Source organism: Ochotona curzoniae, unplaced genomic scaffold (genome assembly GCF_017591425.1).
Source record: "Ochotona curzoniae isolate NIBS_2020 unplaced genomic scaffold, NIBS_Ocur_1.0 scaffold_3890, whole genome shotgun sequence".
NCBI classification, from domain to species: domain Eukaryota; kingdom Metazoa; phylum Chordata; class Mammalia; order Lagomorpha; family Ochotonidae; genus Ochotona; species Ochotona curzoniae.
In genome coordinates, this window is record NW_024467115.1 from 37,387,542 (window position 1) to 37,405,706 (window position 18,165).

General features: G+C 46.9%; 1 protein-coding gene across 3 annotated transcripts in view; it reads left to right on the top strand.

Annotated features, from left to right (window-relative positions):
• The window catches only part of MAP3K4 (mitogen-activated protein kinase kinase kinase 4), a 107,954-nt gene that overhangs the window by 77,765 nt on the left and 12,024 nt on the right, over positions 1-18,165 (top strand). Inside the window, exons 7-19 of one of the 3 annotated variants that reach the window (XM_040965585.1) lie at positions 146-262; positions 1,539-1,638; positions 1,742-1,825; positions 2,568-2,834; positions 3,878-4,027; positions 5,725-5,886; positions 7,437-7,570; positions 8,648-8,726; positions 9,387-9,453; positions 12,199-12,295; positions 13,036-13,179; positions 16,347-16,447; positions 17,017-17,097. In XM_040965585.1, coding sequence (XP_040821519.1) covers positions 146-262; positions 1,539-1,638; positions 1,742-1,825; positions 2,568-2,834; positions 3,878-4,027; positions 5,725-5,886; positions 7,437-7,570; positions 8,648-8,726; positions 9,387-9,453; positions 12,199-12,295; positions 13,036-13,179; positions 16,347-16,447; positions 17,017-17,097 — 1,583 coding nt within the window. Of the gene's footprint in view, positions 1-145; positions 263-1,538; positions 1,639-1,741; positions 1,826-2,567; positions 2,835-3,877; positions 4,028-5,724; positions 5,887-7,436; positions 7,571-8,647; positions 8,727-9,386; positions 9,466-12,198; positions 12,296-13,035; positions 13,180-16,346; positions 16,448-17,016; positions 17,098-18,165 lie in introns of all 3 variants that reach the window. The other 2 variants (XM_040965586.1, XM_040965589.1) reach the window with 2 other exon arrangements.

The following is an 18,165-nucleotide window of genomic DNA, read 5'->3' on the forward strand; positions in this document are numbered from 1 at the left end:
TTTTGTTTTTCACGTTAACTATGATATTACAAGAAAGGCAAGGGAAATTCCCACTGTTGTTGATTTTAAAACTCTGCCGCATTCTAGAATTGGTGTGAGGAAGGAGTTTTTCTTTGTTTTATTTGTGTTATTGCTGTTTCCCTAGTGACATTGCGGGAATGCTGCTGAAATCCACAGGGGGCTTCTTGGAGTTCGGCCTGCAGGAGAGCTGCGCTGAATTTTGGACCAGTGCAGATGACAGCAGTGCCTCTGATGAAATAAGGTGGGGTCTGCACTTGGCTTCCCCTGGTATTCCTTCCCTCATGGGGGGCTGCTCTTGGCAGTGAGTCTAGAGTGGAACTTGTTCAGTCCAAATTATGTTGGATTGGAAGAATTTATTTATTACCATGTTGTTTTTTCCATTTGATTTTTAAACTTAATAATTTTCTATGAAATTTGAAAGAATCTCTTCAGTATGATCAAAATAGTGCCTTTAGAGAAGAGTTAGCTAAAAATGAGTGCAATTACCTTCTTCCCTGATTTCTGCAAAGTTTTCAATTACTGTGTTTCTGTCCTCTAAAACCTATGTGGCAAGTAGTCCATTAGAGCAGTTTAATGATCATGATGTTATTTTTTTGTTTTTCTAGTTAGCTTATTCCTTGTACTGAACTTTAAGTGTGTCAGAGCATGTCTTGCTCACCTGAGTTTTTCCACTGCTGCACTGACGCTATTCAGGCTGCATCCTATGCAGCTGGTTTTGTTGTGGCATTGTATGTGCATCAGCCATACGGCCGATTGGGGGCCACATATCAGCAGTATCATGTGATACTGCAGATGCCTAGAACTAAAAGGTGCCCTCTGACCCTCTGAAGTGTGGGTTTTAGAACCCCTGGAGCACAGAGTTCAAGAAAGAAGGTAGCGATAGTAAGTAACAGAATGATTCTGTTTTCAGGTCTTGCTGTTTTGAGAGCCAATCTAAATAAACCCATGGGTCTAGACACACACCTAGTGTCATGGTCCAGGCAGTGGCTGTGGTGCTGAATAAACCCATGGGTCTAGATTACACACACCTAGTGTCGTGGTCCAGGCAGTGGCTGTGGTGTGGCTCCTGTGTTTGTGAGGGGTGGATCTAGAAGGTAAGGTCACACAGTGTGGCGTGGGGCTGACTGAGCTCTCCTCTCCCCACGTCTTGGATCAGTGGTGTCTCACTGCTACCTCCAGGTGGGCTGTGATGGGCATGTGGGCAGCCCAGATGGTGGTATGTCTCACTAGAGACCTTCTTTTTGGGGAGTGTAGACTTGACTATAAGCTGAGAGTCAGTGAATTACCTTGACCCCTGAGAAGCTTTAGAAAACCGGACATACTACTTGCTGTTTGATGGCTGCTAGACAGAAGCACTTAGCACAGCACTGCCAGTCAGCAGTCAGCTCGGGTATCCCGAGTGCATTCTCAGCAGCTGGCTGCTCCCACTGCTTTGCTGCATGTTCATTGGTCAGTGTGTTTGCATCTCTGGTGGTGACGACCGTCTGCGTTCCCCCCATCTTCGTTGCTCTTGGCAGGAGGTCTGTGATCGAGATCAGCCGGGCACTGAAGGAGCTCTTTCACGAAGCCAGGGAGCGAGCCTCGAAGGCCCTGGGCTTTGCCAAAATGCTGAGGAAGGTGAGTCTGCAGATCTCAGCTGTTTCTTTTAGTTTATCATTGTTGTTATTGTCCTTGCCGTCCTAAGAAAACTAACCCTAATGGAGTTCCTCTGTGATCCTAGGACCTGGAAATAGCAGCAGAATTTGTTCTTGCAGCTCCAGTGAGAGACCTCCTGGACGTTCTGAAGTCAAAGCAGTATGTGAAGGTAATCATTACGATGGAGGAGCTGAATGGTTTGGCCTTCCCTACTGGATTCTGGAACAAGCTTTTTCTTCAAGGTCCAGGTAGTAAATAATTCACGCAGGAAGGTCCCATAGCCTTTTCAGTGAAATCATTGGAAAAACAAGTTTTTATGTACTTACTCACTTGTCTTAAGAATGCAGATAATGTAATCAAGCATTTGCTCATTCCATTTAATTGATTAATTTAGATTTACATATTTTAAGTAATATGTGCAAGAGGATCATATTTTAGGTTTTGGTTGTTTTTCGTTTTCACGCTTCTGGCGTCAGCAGCCTCTTTCCCAGTCACTGTCTTTGTGCCCTGTGGGCTGTGGACTTCAGGCCTTTGCAGTGCGTGATGTTGTGTGTGGAAATGTTATCCCAAGGGTATGACTTCCAGAGACTTGCTGTGGTGCCTGTCCCTGGGAGGGGGAGTGAACCCCTCATACCACCTTTTGCCTCTGTGCCGGGGCAGGTGTCAGGGACATGGTTTCACCCCTCAGAGGAATTTTCTGGTTGTTGAACATAAAATGGTGAGTGAGCTTCCCTGTGCTTGGAGCAGCTGCTAGGGCCTCTGCCCACTCAGCCCACTGACTTATGCCACCTCCTGGGGCACAAAGCTGCTTCCTTGACTGTGCCTTCTCCTGAGACTTGGCATTTTGGGGGGACTCGTCTCCCTCATGGACAGTGTGCCTAATGTAACATTTTGGGTTATTTCTTCTCCAGGTACAGATTCCCGGATTGGAAAGCTTGCAGGTGTTTGTTCCAGATGCGCTGGCCGAAGAGAAGAGTACAATCTTGCAGCTGCTGAATGCTGCAGCTGGGAAGGACTGCTCCAAGGACTCGGATGACTCACTGCTCGATGCCCATCTGCTGCTTGCCAAGCAGAGCACCCGGGTCCACGCCTCTCAGGATGGCTGGGGCGGGTGGGAGGCGCAGCCAGTCAAAGTTGCGCCCCAGGTGGAGACAGTTGATACCCTGAGAAGCATGCAGGTGAGTCTCCCTCCCAAGACCCGCCTTTCATCTTACCACTTAAAATGCTTTCAGCCACTGTGAGCTGGAAGCAGCTCATGGGTGATTGGCTTGATAGCTGGAGTAACTCAGACATGAACTTCCCTTCAGTGTTTTAATAGGTACATTTCCAGCTCATTCCGCTCAAGGTATAAAGTTATACAGAAATGTTTAAAATAAAGCATATATTTTACTTACACCAGTTCTTAGTCCAGACATGTAAGTACATGTATAGATGCATTAACAAAAAGCAGATGTCTTACTAATGGAATTTGTTGTTGCTGAATCCCAGGGTTCCCCAGGGGCTGTGGATTGTGGTTATTTGATGGGTTTCATTTTTTTATAGTAGGCTATCATACCTTTCTTACCCGCCAGGGACCCCAGGATCCTAGGACAGGTTATGTAGATGACAGAATGTGCACTTGCATGTGGAGACCAGCAGTGTGACAGTTGATAGAAATCCAGCCACCACCCTTCAGTTAGCCACTCGTCCCGGGAGGCTGGCAGCTTTTCCTGCAGATACTTCATTGCAGATCATGAGGGCATGAATGGTTGCTGGAGTCTGCACTGCCCTTCCCTGAGCTGTGCAGTGACGTAGAGTTTCCCAGCTTCAAGCCCGTCCTCTCCCTCTCTCCAGCTCTGTATTTCTGTTTTTGGTAGTTCTAGTGTGATTATCCCATGTACATTTGATCACGTTGCCCATCTACTCAAACACCGTGGTGCTCTCTCTCTTAAAGGATAAAGAATACAGTTTCCGTTTCTTAGCAGAGTCCTTCATTGGATCCTATTGCTGTCTTTCCTGCCTTTCCCTTCCGGACGTTGCACACACACCTGTGGCTCCCACAGTATTAAGTTCTGGGGTGTTTCCGAGATGCTTTGGCTGCAGGGCAGTATGGGGATGTTTCACACTGCTGAAGATGGAAGTGCCGGTGCCCACTGCAGTGCTTTACCTGGTAGCCTTGAGGTTGGCTGAACTAGGGAGCAGTGGGTGTGATTTCATGACCCGTGTTTGACTGTCCTTGCAGGTGGATCACCTTCTGCTGGTTGTCATGCAGTCGGCCCATCTCACAATTCAGAGAAAAGCCTTCCAGCAGGCCATTGAAGGGCTCATGACCCTTCGCCAGGAGCAGACCTCCAGTCAGCCCATCATTGCTAAAGCCCTGCAGCAGCTGAAGGTACTGTGCTGAACCAGCCATCCTACCTGGACGTGGTGCTGCCGGGGGACAGGGTGCTCTGCCATCCTACCTGGGCGTGGTGCTGCCTGGGGACAGGGTGCTCTGCAATCCTACCTGCACGTGGTGCTGGCTGGGGACAGGGTACTTTGCTCTCCGCCTGGGATGTGGTGCTGCCTGGGCTCAGGGTGGTCTGCTATCCTTCAAGGAGCCAGAGCTCTTGGGAGAGCACCTCACCCATCCCACTCCTCACCACACACTGGTCACTTCTGGTCCCTGAACTCTCGTGGACCCCTCTCAGGCTCTGCAGCTTCGGGGCTGGGGAGGGTAGGAAGCTGGGCAGTGGGTGGTGTCATCCTGCACACAAGGTAGTTAGCAACAGAGCTGACAGTGGAATCAGGTCTCTTCATTTCTGATGTGACTTTCTCCTTCCTCAGTGACCTGTGTTCATATTGATTTAAGATTGCTGATTTCAACAGTGTACATCAGATTATTTCTTTTGAGCTAATTCTGTAAAGTGAGTCATCAGAACAAAACAGTTGTAGACAGGCACAAAGGCTTTTAGAATTTATAGCAAGCCAAAGCCTCACATTCTCTCCTATTATTTTCTGTTTTTCTCCTTTCAGTACTGTGTCCATTTCTCAATCTTGGCCCCATTCATGCCCTCCGAGACTGTCTGCCATGTCAGTCACAGTGGGCTTAGCATCCTGAAGAAGAGCTCCATGGAATTTTAAGATGTTGATAGGTGGTTGTTGTTAATCCAGAAACAGTAGCAAGCTGCTTATCTCTGTTACAGAGTGTAGTTCCACCCTAATCCCAGAGCAAGGTAGTCTTGTCTTTAGTTTGAGCTGATGACATCCAGAGAGTTCAGGATTAGTTATGATATGGATTATTCTTGAGCTGAAGGAGTACAGAATCCTGAGCCCCCAAGTTACCCCTGCTGAAGTACCAACGGGAGGATCTCCAGGGATGCAGACTGGACAGGGATCAATAAAGGCACGTTTGGACATGGATGGCCGCAGTTCCAGGTTCTGGGCTTTCTTCCTGAGCATCACACAGCCCACAGGGGTGGCCTGCAAAGGTAGCAGGAGGTGTGGCCACATGCGAGGTGGGCTAAGTCCAGATCTTGTTTTCCAAGCTACAAGGTGTCAGGTGTGGAAGATATTATCACAGTACATAAGGCATTTCCTGATGAGAGCATGTATGCTCAGGTATATTTCAGGATCTGTGGAAGGAAGCAGGTTGTCATTCTCTAAACCATTGACACTTTTGGTTGTCATTTTGGGCTGTGTGGCCTGTCCTGTGCGGCCTGTCCTGTGCGTTGGAGGCCATTCAGCTTCATCCCAGTTCTCTTTCCACTGTGGCCAGTGGATGCCAGTCCTTCATCTGAGTGAATTCCAAGCTATGCCAAGAATCTCTGGAGGTTGACGTCAAGGCTGAACACAGCAGTGTTCACTGCAAGACCAGGCCATTCCTTGGTGATACTGTTTTAAATGGGTTTTTTCCTCTTGTAATTTCATAAGGAGCTGAAGAGTATCAGGACAAGTAAAAATGAAAATAACAGAATTTACTCAGTCATTCCTTTTGATAGCTAAATGTGGCAGATATTCCTTGCAGTGGCCTAATGGCCTTTCTCTTTCATGTGTGAGTGTTGTGTGATCTGCAGCCTTTTGGATTAACCATGGTTTGACACTCCTCAGAACGACGCCTTAGAGCTGTGCAACCAAATAAGCAACGCCATTGACCGTGTGGATCACATGTTCACGTCAGAATTTGATGCTGAAGTCGATGAGTGTGAGTCCGCCACGCTGCAGCAGTACTACCGGGAAGCCATGATCCAGGGCTACAACTTTGGCTTTGAGGTAGGCAGAGTGAGAGGGGGAGCAGTGCGCCGGCGCCTGCTCTGCAGCCGATGTGCAGAGGAGTGTTAGAAATCCCCCAGGGAACTGTGTTAACTGTAACCACAGCTTGCTCACGAATGTCTCCCATCCCACTCCTGAATATCCGAAATGTTTGAACTGTCAGGTAGTTGCCCACTTCTTAGTTTGCACTAAAACCTGTGTCTTATATTTTAAAACTTTTAAAAAAGAATGTTTGATATAAAAATGTATTGTTAATCTTTAAGCTTGACAAAAAATATTTATGAAACTGCATTTTGAGATATCGCGTTCTCCATCAGTCTTTACACTGTTTGGATTATATGGGGGGATGTCAAAGAGTTCATGGAAAATAGAATGAAAAAGTAAAAACAGAAGCTTGTTTTTTAACATAAGCTCCATCAGGTTGAAGATCTCTTTGTAACTGATGGATGCCAGTCCTTTAGTCCTTCCCTGAACAACTGAGGGTCCTAGAATTTAGCCATGTCTGTGTGGTTGCTTTTTTGAGATTCTTAGGATTAGGAAGCAAAAATTGAGAAAGAGCCAAATCAGGGCTGCAGGGCGGACGCTGCCTGATTTCCTGTTAGGACTCTGGCCGTGCACAGACGCTGCTGTGGGCAAGAGGCCTCCTGGGGAAGCCTCAAGGCTTGTCTGGCCTCTTGAAATGCCCTCCTAATGAGCCTGGGTGGTCATGTTTGTCCCTCCGAGTGTCCACCCATAGAATCCCCACGCTTCTCAGGGAGCTGCTGTCCAGCCCTGCACTGTGCTCTGCTCTGGCTGGGCCTACGCTGTCTCTGTCTGGCTTTGAGTTCAGGCTCAGACTGCGAAAGCTGTGTTACATCTGTGCCGGGTCTCGGGCCAGGCACACTGGAAGCTCTGTGTTGGCCTGCAGCCCACCTGGCAGGGCAGTTTTGGCTCTGTTGAGCAGTGTTCCACTCCAGATTTCTGTTTCTGTAGGACTTGACAGGCCTGTGGTGTGGGCTCCTGTTTCTGCTGTAAACATTGGCCCTCTGCAGTTGTGATGCGGGCAGGATGAGTCTCTCCTCTTGCACCGGAGCTCATCCCTTCATAAAGAGTGTGCGGACTGCTGAGCTCTGTGGCACATTGTCCGCATCTGCTTTTCACAAAGCTTCAACGATTGCCCCATTTGTGCTTTTGGTTTTTTGTTTTGCTTTGTTTTTTTTAAGCTCAAGATTAACCATAATTTTAATGTTTGTTCTTGCTTCACTTTCAGCAGAATTCACATTGTTGTGCTTAGGGCTGTTTTCAAAATGTTATCTTAATCCTTCTTGGCACTGCGTGCCAGATCCTGTCCAGGCACTTTAGGATAAGTTGGCATGAGTTTATTTTGGGTGCAAAAAACGTTTTAATATACTGTGCATTTTCTGTGACTGTTTTGAAGATTCCTTGTTACGAATTTTACACGATTCGATGTTGTGTTCTGTGCTTTGTTTAGAACTTGACATTTAAGATCACATGTAGGAATAACTGATGATTTTCATTTTCATTTTGATATTCATGAAATCTTTTTACAGTATCATAAAGAAGTTGTCCGGCTGATGTCTGGAGAGTTTAGACAGAAAATAGGAGACAAATACATAAGCTTTGCCCGGAAGTGGATGAATTACGTATTGACTAAGTGTGAGAGTGGCAGAGGCACCAGGCCAAGGTAATGCCCGAGCGGGATGCGTCCAGCCAAGTCACCTGGGTTTGGAGGGCTTTTCTTTCTGTATGCTAAATTTGATTTTCAGCAGATCACATGTAAAGGAATACTGTAAATTCTTTGACTAGTTTAATTAAATACATAGGTATACCTGAAAATCCCTTAATTACAAAACTTTAAGTAATTTGTTCCAAATTGAGTTACCTTTAAAAAAAAAATTTGTTTTCGTGTATTTGAAAAGCACAGCAACAAAGAATAAGAGAGCAGAAGGGAGAGGAAGAAAGAGAGAGAGAGAGGAGAGAGAGAGAGAGAAAATCTTCTATGTGTTGTTTCGACCTCCAGATGCCCCTAATGGCTAGGGCTTGACCAGGCTGAATGAAGCCAGGAGTCCAAAATGCTCCTGGGTCTCGCATGTGGCTGGCCAGGATCTGGCATGCAGTCTGCCATCTGCTGTCTGCCAGGCACGTTGGCAGGAAGCTGGCTCTGCAGAGGAGCAGCTGAGCCTTGACCCAGCGCTCTTATACCGAGACCAGGAATGGCTGGTAGCAGCTCCGTCTGCTGTGGCGTGGCTGAGTTTCCTCACAGAGAATCCACCTTCTCCCAGTCCTGAGGTCCAGCCTCAGTGCCTCCCCTGTGGGACTGAAGCCTGTGCCTTGGTGTAAAGGAGAAGTAAAAGGATGAGCAGCGTGTTTGTTCAGCAGCCCTTGGAGTTTGCCCTGTGAGCCCTGGAGTGAGCCTATCCTGCAGCAGCCCTGAGGGCTGGTGCCTGGGTGAGAGCATGTGCTCTGATTGGTGCTTCCAGGGCACTCTGCCTCTTTCCACGTTAGGAACACGTAGGTTTGGGTGGAGCTTTTCCTTACATAGCTTGTGTAATTGCTGAAGTACAAACGGCACCTGACTCCTGGGTAGCCCCTGAGGGCTGCAAAACAGGGAAGCATGTTAGTCCTCCTTTCCGAATGGTTGCGTGATAAATTTACTCAGGTCACTTAAGTGAAACCAAAAGCCATGTTTATCCAGTGAGATGACTTTCCACCTTGGCATGTTGCAGGCGGTTTGTGACTACTGACTGTTGTCCTGTCACAGGTGGGCCACTCAAGGATTTGATTTTCTCCAAGCCATTGAACCTGCCTTTATTTCAGCTTTGCCAGAAGATGACTTCCTGGTATGAATGCCCTGAAATGCTTTTCATTGCAAACAAACAACCCAGCCTCTTCCCTGGTTATGTGTTTTTTTAAACTATGTAATAATGGCTCTTAGATATTTTTAATGTCGTTATCATGCTAATACTGAGAAGTTAAAGTTCTCTTAATTCCTTTTGCTGTCTTCCTTTTTTTAATAAAAAACATCTGTGTTCCTGTGCCCAAGTCAGTGCCTAGTTGTTTGTAAACCCTGGCACTCGTGAAAAACTTGCTACTTTTATAAACTGCCTTGTTGGTTTGTTTTGACAATCCAAAGAGACACGAGCTTTGGCTGTCTCACGTTGCAGCATAATGCCTGTGTAACTGTTGAATTCTGCTGGATTGCGTCAGGTCCATGGGTGCTGGAGCTGCTCCCTGCCATTGCCCAGTGGTACAGCAAATTACATGAAAGGCCCTTTGCTTGTGCACTTCATTGCTCACCGGGGAGTCGACTGTGCATTTTTTCTTATGTATAAAATAAAATGGGATTAAGGAGTATATTCCTGAAAATTATGTATATTCCATGTTTAATTTATGTTTGCATCTGTTTTCTAAAAAACTGACTTTTGAAATATATTGTAAGCCAACTTGTGCTACATATCCCGTTAATGGGAACCTTCATTCTCCGTCCGTTTGGTTTCTAGAGTTTACAAGCTCTGATGAACGAGTGCATTGGCCACGTCATAGGGAAGCCGCACAGTCCTGTTACAGGTTTGTACCTTGGTAAGACCACATTACAGCATTTCCTGTGGACCGTACTGGTGTGGATGAGCAAGCCACCTTGTGAGCAGCACACTCTAAAGTTCTGCAAAAGATGTTTTTAGAATGTTCAGGAAATTGGACGTGAAAGCAACAGCCATGAGGTATACATGAGGCAAACACCAAATAATCTTTCTAAATTCATGGACAGGAAGATGAAAATACCAACATGAGGTATACTGCACCAGCCGTCTGTGATTTTTTTCTGTGTCGGCACGACCTTCACGCTCTCTCCTTGAAGTGTCTCTCTGCAGAGGGCATCCCGGAGGAGGTGGCTGTGCGGCCAGGTAGCAGGAGCTTCCTGATGTGCGGGAGCTGGCATGATTCCCGGGCCTCTCGTCCCCTCAGGAAGGGTCTGCACTGACTGTGCAGTCTGAGTACCCACATCTCCACCGTCTGTGGCCAATTCCAAGTTAGGGCTGCTTTTTTTTTAAGCTGCTATACACTTACTTAGTTTGATTTCTTTATTTTTTTAAGTGTGCAGCTTTCCTGTGTATGTTGAAACTTATTAAAAATATGTATCAGCAAAATGACCTGCTTTACTCTTTATAAGATTGCCCTTGGTGTTGTCTGTAAATAAAGCAAGCTGTCTACGTGATGGGCGCTTACAGTGAAAGCTTACTTTGTGTAATTTAAAATATACCAGAATATCCCTGAGTGGTAAATTTATCACTGTTGTCCTTAAACAGTGATTACCAGCTGCAGAACATTGAGTAGAACAGATTTTAGGTACTGGTTTCTTTGCTTTTAAAACTTGCGTCATGTTCCTCCTGCTGCTGCTAGGAAAATGCAGGTTGCTGTTTTCAAAACTACTTGAGCATTCTATATAAACATGCTGTATTCCTGTTAAACTTCTGCTAAAGTGTATTATCATAGACTTTGATTTTTTTCATCTAAGATTGCTCTAAGACTGCACGAACAAGAATTCAGTAAAAATTACTTTTAAAAATACTTTAAATGTAAGGATAATTTTCTCAACAGAAGAATCCCAACAAAGAAAATTTAGAAAGATTTTTGAAATAAACGGAAAAAAATTGCTGTCCCAATCAGTGTCCCACAGCACAGAGGTGATCCCTGGTTGTGTAAGTCCCTGCAGAGCTGGGAGTAAAGCCCTCTTGGTGGGTCGACCTTGGCCTTGGGGGTAGAATGGACTTGCTCTGATTCCTGCCTGCCAGGCCAGGGGCTGCTCACTCAGCATCCCTGAGCCGCCCCAGCCCTAACACCTACACAACAGAACTGTCCTCTGCTGCAGTGTTGGCTTTGTTGTTATGTTTTGTTTGTTTTTGCAAGAGATGTTAATTAAAATAAGAACATATCACCTGTGTTGCTTCCTTCTCATACATTAGGTCCCCGGAGTGCCATACTTTCTTTATCTTCGTTAGTTGGAACAAACTCATTCTAGCCCACCATGGCCTGTGCCTGTATAATTACTCAGCAAGTGTAGGTTGTTTTCCTGCCATTTATTGTGCAACCAAAAGATCCTCTTGGCTGCGAATCTTTTTTCTGAGCAGAAAGATGAAATTCCTCTGATTCCCTTGCACATCCCACAAGGGCTTTGGGGGCCTCCGCTGTCAACAAGCTTCTCAGTGGCAAATGTGCACCACCTGTGAGGTTTGAAGATCTGGTTTTGGCTTCTTGGCTGTTGGCTTTTCTTTGAGGGAAGCCTCACAGTTTTGTCCAACCAAGTCTGCATGCTCTGGAGGTGGCTTGGTGCATGTAGACGTCAGCCTTGTATACGAGCGTTCTCTAAGATGGCATGTCTTGGTTGTAAACCTTCATGGAGACCTCTGTAGCAGCTGTTCACAGCTCCTTGTGCCTTTGCGGAAGTCATCCTGCTCCTCGCCTCACTTTGTCTCTGTGACTGTTGTTTTCCGCTTAGCCTAGTGATCTTGAGCTCACGAGTCAGACACGATGGCCTTCAGCTGTTGTAGATGGCTCATGGGATTTATTTTGTGAGTTTTGCCAGAGAGCTTGAGTGCTGTGTATGCAACACTTCTGTCTCTCCTGGGTGGTGTTATTGAAAGGAAGCCAGCAAGACGGTGAAGAAAGAGGGCGTCTGCTTAGGATAAAATGTCTTTACGATGAACTGTTTGTAGTCTTAAAATTATCAACCGAAGTGGGAAGGAGAAAGAAGGAGCCAGAAAAATAAGTGTTAAAACAAAGGAGAGAGAAACGTGTTAGGGAAGCAGCCAAAATATAATACATTTAGTTATTGAGAAAGTGGAATTTTCAGCATTTTTGTAATCACTGGTGGAGTTATCTAGTTTGAAAATTTGATTTCAGATTTTGTCATGTTTTTGGGTTTCATTTTAACCTTTATCCAAATTTATCTCCTGCTAAAGTATGTAAAAGGAGAAAAGAAAGTGTCCTGGGGGAGGGCACTATCCATTCTCCTTTGTGTCCTGTCCACGTGCCCCCGAACCACATTTTCATCTCTCTCTGAAATGAGTTGAAACCTTTATTTAGCATCCATGCTGTATGTTTCATGTTAGGATTTACAAGGTGTTTTCCTTACAGAAGAATATAGAATGGGGGCTAGGGATTTCTTAAGCTAAAAGGTAACATTTCCCACGATCTTGTGTGTATGAATAAATGCCTTACTTGCCTGACTGGGCTTCTTTGGGTCACTGGGAGTGTTAAGCGAGGGGCCTGCTTTCACTGTCCTCCCTGACGGTGTGTTGCTCTTCTTCCTGGCAGCCATTCACCGGAACAGCCCCCGGCCCGTGAAGGTGCCTCGGTGCCACAGCGACCCTCCTAACCCTCACCTGATTATCCCGACGCCGGAGGGCTTCAGGTACTGGGAGCTGCTCAGGCCTCTGCTTCTGGGGTCCTCTGAGGCCCATGCTCAGTGCTTGCCCTGAGAGCTGAGTGTTGGTTCTGGGTTTCTTCTTGTGGTCCTTGCAGAGCCCTTGCGTGCCCTTTTTTGAGCCACAGCCATGAGACCTTCAACCCAGGAGAAAACGCTGTGGCATTGGGAACAAACCTGTCCCTTTCCAGATAACCCAGCCTCTCCGCTTATTTGTAACCTCAAGCTACTAAATGCTTTCTGGCTTTGGATCAGTTCTTCCCCTTTCTGTCTTTGAAACATGACCTTAGCAGAACAAACACCAATGTGCATAATAAATGTTGGGGGAAAAAGCCCAGTGCTGACTGTCCCTTCAGTAGTGGACCAGCCTCTCCAGGCTCGGCCCCTGTGCGTGTGCTGTAGGGCAGTGTGCTGCTGAAGGGTTCTCACACCGCTCGGTGCTTTCACAGTTGTTGCCTGGAATGTGGTGGCATTTCTGCGTCTTGAGCTGATGAGAGTCCTCACTTTTAAAATCATACTTCTATCTGTGAGGTGAGGACTACTGTTACTATGAAGTTTCAGAACCGTCCCCCGCCCCTTGGTCTGAATGTCCATCAAAGAACAGTTTGCATTTTATATTTTTAAATGTTTCGCCCTCCTTGCGGTAAGGATTTTATTTTGAACCAAAGCCACTTGCTGGTCCACCCCCTTTCTCACCTGTATTCCTGAAGTTTCTCCTCTCGTCCTAGCACCCGGAGCGGGCCTTCGGAGGTGCGGAGCCACGGCGGCCCCGCTGCTGCTCCTGCTGCTGCCACCGCTGCCACAAGTCGCCTTGGCCCCTCTGGCGGCGACTGTGCACCGCCCAAACCCACCAGCAGTGCCCATGATACCAGGTAGTCTCCTCCCTCCAGCAGCACCACATCTGGTCACCCCTGGGTGACCGTCCACGGCCACTTTACTCGAGACACGTCACGGGGTCACCAGGCTTGTCCTCGAAACAGCCCTGGCCATGGCACTAAGTAGGACCAGTAGATCTGGTGCTGGTCTTCCTATGAGCAGTGGCTCTGCCGGGCTCAGCCCCGGGAAAGGCTGTCAGGAGGATCATGGGGTGCACGAGGGGAGTCTGGGCATTCTGGTCACTGCCCTTTCTTGAGCAGGTGCTCTAGAGTTGGCCTCCAGTTGGTGACATCAGGTGTCGAGGCACTCTTCTGAGGGGGCCTGTTTTCTAACCACATCCTGTTACTGAATAGAAAAGCAGTTTATGAAAATACAGATTAGAATTCGTAGAGTCTGTAGATCACATGGAGGAAAGATGGCTGCTTGAAAGAACTGTCCTCAACTTTTGGCAAGCTCCAGAAAAATTTAAGTCTAAGTTAAACCTTTTAAGTAAGAAAGGAGAAAGGTCTTGTAGCTTTTTTTTTTCCCCGTAAGATTGATTGATTTGTTTGAAAGGATGAATTATGGAAAGACCAAGAAAAAGGTCTTCCATCCACTGATTGACTCCCCAAATGGCTACAATACCCAAGGCTGGGTCAGGCCCGAGCCAGGAGGCAGAACTCCACCCATGTGTCCTGCTTCGTGGGGGGCGGGCAGGAGTTTGGACCGTTCTCCTGTTCTCTCAGCTGTGATAGCAGGGAGCAGCCAGTTCTCAAACAAGTATCTGATTCGCCTGTGACACCACAGAGCTGGTCCCATTCTGGTCATCTTCTTGGTAGGGTATGTCATGAAGTTCTCATTTACTCAGTGGAGACATGCTTTGAGCTCCGAGTCCCGTCCTCTCAGTACAGGGGACACTGTCAGTATTCTCATCTTCCAACAAGATCGTCCAGGGACTGAAATGTGAACAAACTGAGCAAAAACATATCGTGAAGGGACTTGAGTTCAGCTCATGGGAAACATATTAGTATACTGCCTAGCAAGAAGATAACCTGCAGAGTTATCAGTGACAAATATCTAAGTATTTCTGGTCTTGCTTATTAAAATAATATTTCTAATTTTTAGTGATAAAGATCTATAACTTAAAAGATAGTTGAGTCTCTCACAGCTTAAGCAGGCAACTAAAAACCATTAACAGTTAATGTTGCATGAAATTTCCACTCACCCTTTTGATGAATAAAGCCTTTTATGGCAAATATTTGCATATCCCTTTGGGCAACTGAAAGTGTCTCTTTTGCAAATGCAATAGAATTAAAGCGAAAGACTGCCTGAAGCACAGGTGGACAGGCAGGGGACCAGCTGCGGTGCACACTGTGTGTCTGTGCACCTGAGGTTGCTGCAGAACTGGAGGAAAGCATTACATCCGCTCTGGCAGTCCGTGAGCTAGGACCTTAGGTGTTCTGTGTTAACGGTGTGTGCCTTAGGTGCACTTGGTCTTACACTTTGCCAGGAGTAGCATGTGGTGTGTGTCCGTCCTGAATCTGGGCCTGTGTAGTGCTTGATGTTCAGGAGTGTTAACCTCCACGCAGTCAGCGGTGCTGCAGGCCGCGTTCACAGAAGACTGGGGATTCTGCACTGCAGAGGAGCACGCGTAGCAGCAGTGCAAGGAGCATGGTCCCGCAGACAGTGCAGGGGCAGCCTTAGGTACCCTCCTCACGGGACCCAGAGGGTGCTCCCCGGAGCTGAGAACCTCCGCTCTCAGCACAGCCATTGGTCTGTGACTGTGCGTGCAGAGCCCTGTCTGTCCCAGACAAAATCCACTTTCACTTGGCCCCATAATAGCTCGCACTGATTTTGTTGGACTTAGGAGACATCTACGTTGGACTCAAGTTGTTATCTCTGTTTATAGAAGCATTTTAGCAGTTGTCTGCTGGAGGGAGCCTGGCTCCCACCAGGCTCCAGAGCCACTTGTTCGTTTTTGAATTTTATAAGCCAGTTGCTGTATCACAGACGTTGGTTACCAACATTGGTGTGTCACTTCAGCTAGAATCCCGAGGGACACAGGGTTGGCTGTTGAACTCTTGGGAAGTCAGGAAGATGAGGTGGTGAGTGGCATCCCCAGGGCCCCACAGTTTGTGGCTGTTCCGAGGAGTGACATGTGTTTCTTTTGTATCAAGTCATGTCCAGAGCTTTTAGCTGTCATGGTGTTCCCTCTCTTCAGATTTAGCAGATACTGTGCCACAGCTGAGGGTTTTAGGGAAAATCAAGGAAGGTTAGGCATTTTTATAATTCATGGGCACCTTTTTATTCAATAGACCGTATTGCCTTCAGCCTATTCAATATATAATAATAAAAGAGCATAAATGCTACCATATTCATTTAAAATACACACTAACTTTTTAATAAGCGAATGCAGTGTTGCTTGTTGTGTTCTTTGATGGTTTGAATGACAGTTTTAACACTTCCCTTATTTAATGCTAGTGTTTACTCTCCATGGGTTCACTCTGGCTGCTCAACACCTTACTTCCTGCTGGAAAGGCAGCTGATTAACTTGGTTCTTTAATACATTCAGCTTCCTGCTCTGCTGCACTTTGCTTGGCTGCCTCTGGAGCAATCACTAAGTATTCTCTTCTGTTTTCTTACTATGAAGTTTGGAAATAGTTTGAGCTATGAAATGGTTTTGGTAGTTTAAATAAAATTAAGGACAGAAATGTAATTGGATGATAACTTTAAATTTAGCCAGATCTGGCAAAATACATGTTTATTCTTCCTGGGCTTAAATGATGGAGCTTTCCACATATCAGTAACAAGCAGTGCTTTTTTTCCCTGTCTGTTGTTACTAGCAAATGTAGTGCTATAGAGGCGGGCAGTCTGGGTCTTGGGTCCTAGCTCCGGAGGTGTGGACGTGGAATGCTCCTAGCAGACAGGGACTCCCCCCCCCGGGCAGTGCCTCTGGGGGGGGATAGCTCGTGCTGTGGGCTCACTGTGCTGGATCTTCCATCCACCAGATGCCCACAGCTCTCGCCCAAGTTGTGATAGTTAGAGGGGCTGCAGACACTGCCCATGTGGGGTGGGGGAGGGCAGCATTGTCCCCAGTGGAGCATCACAGTTCTAGAAGACTCATGGGTCTTTCATTTCGACTTCTGTTGAATTGATAGCTCAATTGTTAAAAATATTAAAACAGGGGTTCCAGTGTCCCTGAAAATGACCGCTTGGCGTCCATAGCTGCAGAGCTGCAGTTTAGGTCCCTGAGTCGTCACTCCAGTCCCACCGAGGAGCGAGATGGTGAGTGTTGGCAGGTGGCAGGTGCCCTGCGACCAGGCCCATCGTCCCCACTGAATGCGCTGAGGAGTGGAGAGGAAGCAGCCGAGCTCTGGGATGCAGTGCTGAGCTGTTGGCTGTATAAATGCAGTGAGCTGTCTTTACATCTTCTAGATCCACTTCTATTGCTTTAAAAATTACTCCTGATGTTCCCATTGCTGAGAACTTTCATTTTAAAATTGTGAATAGTGTCATCCAAGTTTGTTGGTGACGGGCTGAAGTTTCGTGAGAAGCAGCCCCGTTACGACTGTCCTGCAGGAGAGCTGGGGTCTACGCGAGTTCTCTTGCCAGTCACTGCTCAAAGTTCAGTGCGGTTAATGTTCTCTGATGCTGCTAGCCGAGTCTTGGTTTGGCACAGTTGGCTTGAATTACTGTAGAGCCATATTCTCTTGCCCACAACAGACACGTTAAGAATCTTCCTGGGAGCAGCAGGCAGCTGGCAGCCATGGCCTCGCACCATGTTAGCCTTGCCGTATCACAGGAGCAGAGCGATTTCATAAATGTTCATTTGTCTGAAAAAACACTCCTTGCAGAACCAGCGTACCCTAGGGGTGATTCGAGTGGGTCGGCACGAAGAAGCTGGGAACTCCGGACCCTTATCAGCCAGACCAAAGGTAAGCACCCGGGGTGAGGGTCTGGAGATGTGGAAGCATAGGGTGACCACTTTCAGCTAAAGCAGGTGGTAGCTTCCGAATTGTTATGATTTCTGCATTAATATCTGCTAATCTCATTTCTGCCGTTGCCATCGATTTCTGTCATCTATTACATTTTTGGACATTTCTTGTTTCTTATGATGAGGTAATGCTCCTTGGATCATAAATGTTACTCATATTTGTATTTTGTTTCATTGTATTTGAGATTTTTTAAAAGTTACTTAATTTATTTGAAAGACAGAGAAAGAACTCTGCTACCAAGCTCCTGGCTCGCTCCCCAGATGCCTGCAGCAGTTGTAACTAGGCCCGACTGAGGCCTTGAGCCCTGAGTTCATGCAGGTTCTCCATAGGGATGGCAAGGGCTGAGTCACCGAGCCATCACTGGTGACCTCCGGTGGGCCCCTAAGCAGGAAGCTGGAGCAGAAGCAGTGTAGCTGGGAGTGTAAACCAGGCTCTCTGACGTGGGATGACCTGTGCTGCCACACCAGCCTCACTAGTCTACTCTTAAAGCAGCTGAATTTAATTATTTTTACAAGGTAGGAATATAGTGATGATTCATGAAATAATCATTTTTATGCCAAGAAATTGAAGGAAAGAACTTACAATCTGGAACTGGTAGTAATCAAAAAGAACAAATAGAAAAGCTCTGTTTTAGCTCTTTTTAATCTAGAAAATGCCTCCGGGTATTTTTGCCATAGCAGTCTTGAGCAGCAGGAAGAATAGGTGTTGCTTGCCTTTCAAAATAGTGAAGCATCTTCTGAGAGGCCACATAGCCTGGCCAGCATGGTTCATGGCAGAGCACTACAGCCCATGTTCAGTGCTGTCCCCACCACAGTCCTTATGTGTGGCTTCTTGGGAGCGTGCCCCAGAGCATTCAGGGAAGATTTCCTGCAGGGAAGAGACTGTTCTGGCCCTTGCAGGTCTCCAGCAAGCTGAGGGAAAAACACCTAGCGGCCTCGTGACTGTAGCATAGCCCAGTGGGCAGCCCTGGATGGTGTGGGCTGTGAATGCAGGCGGAGTTGGGGATGG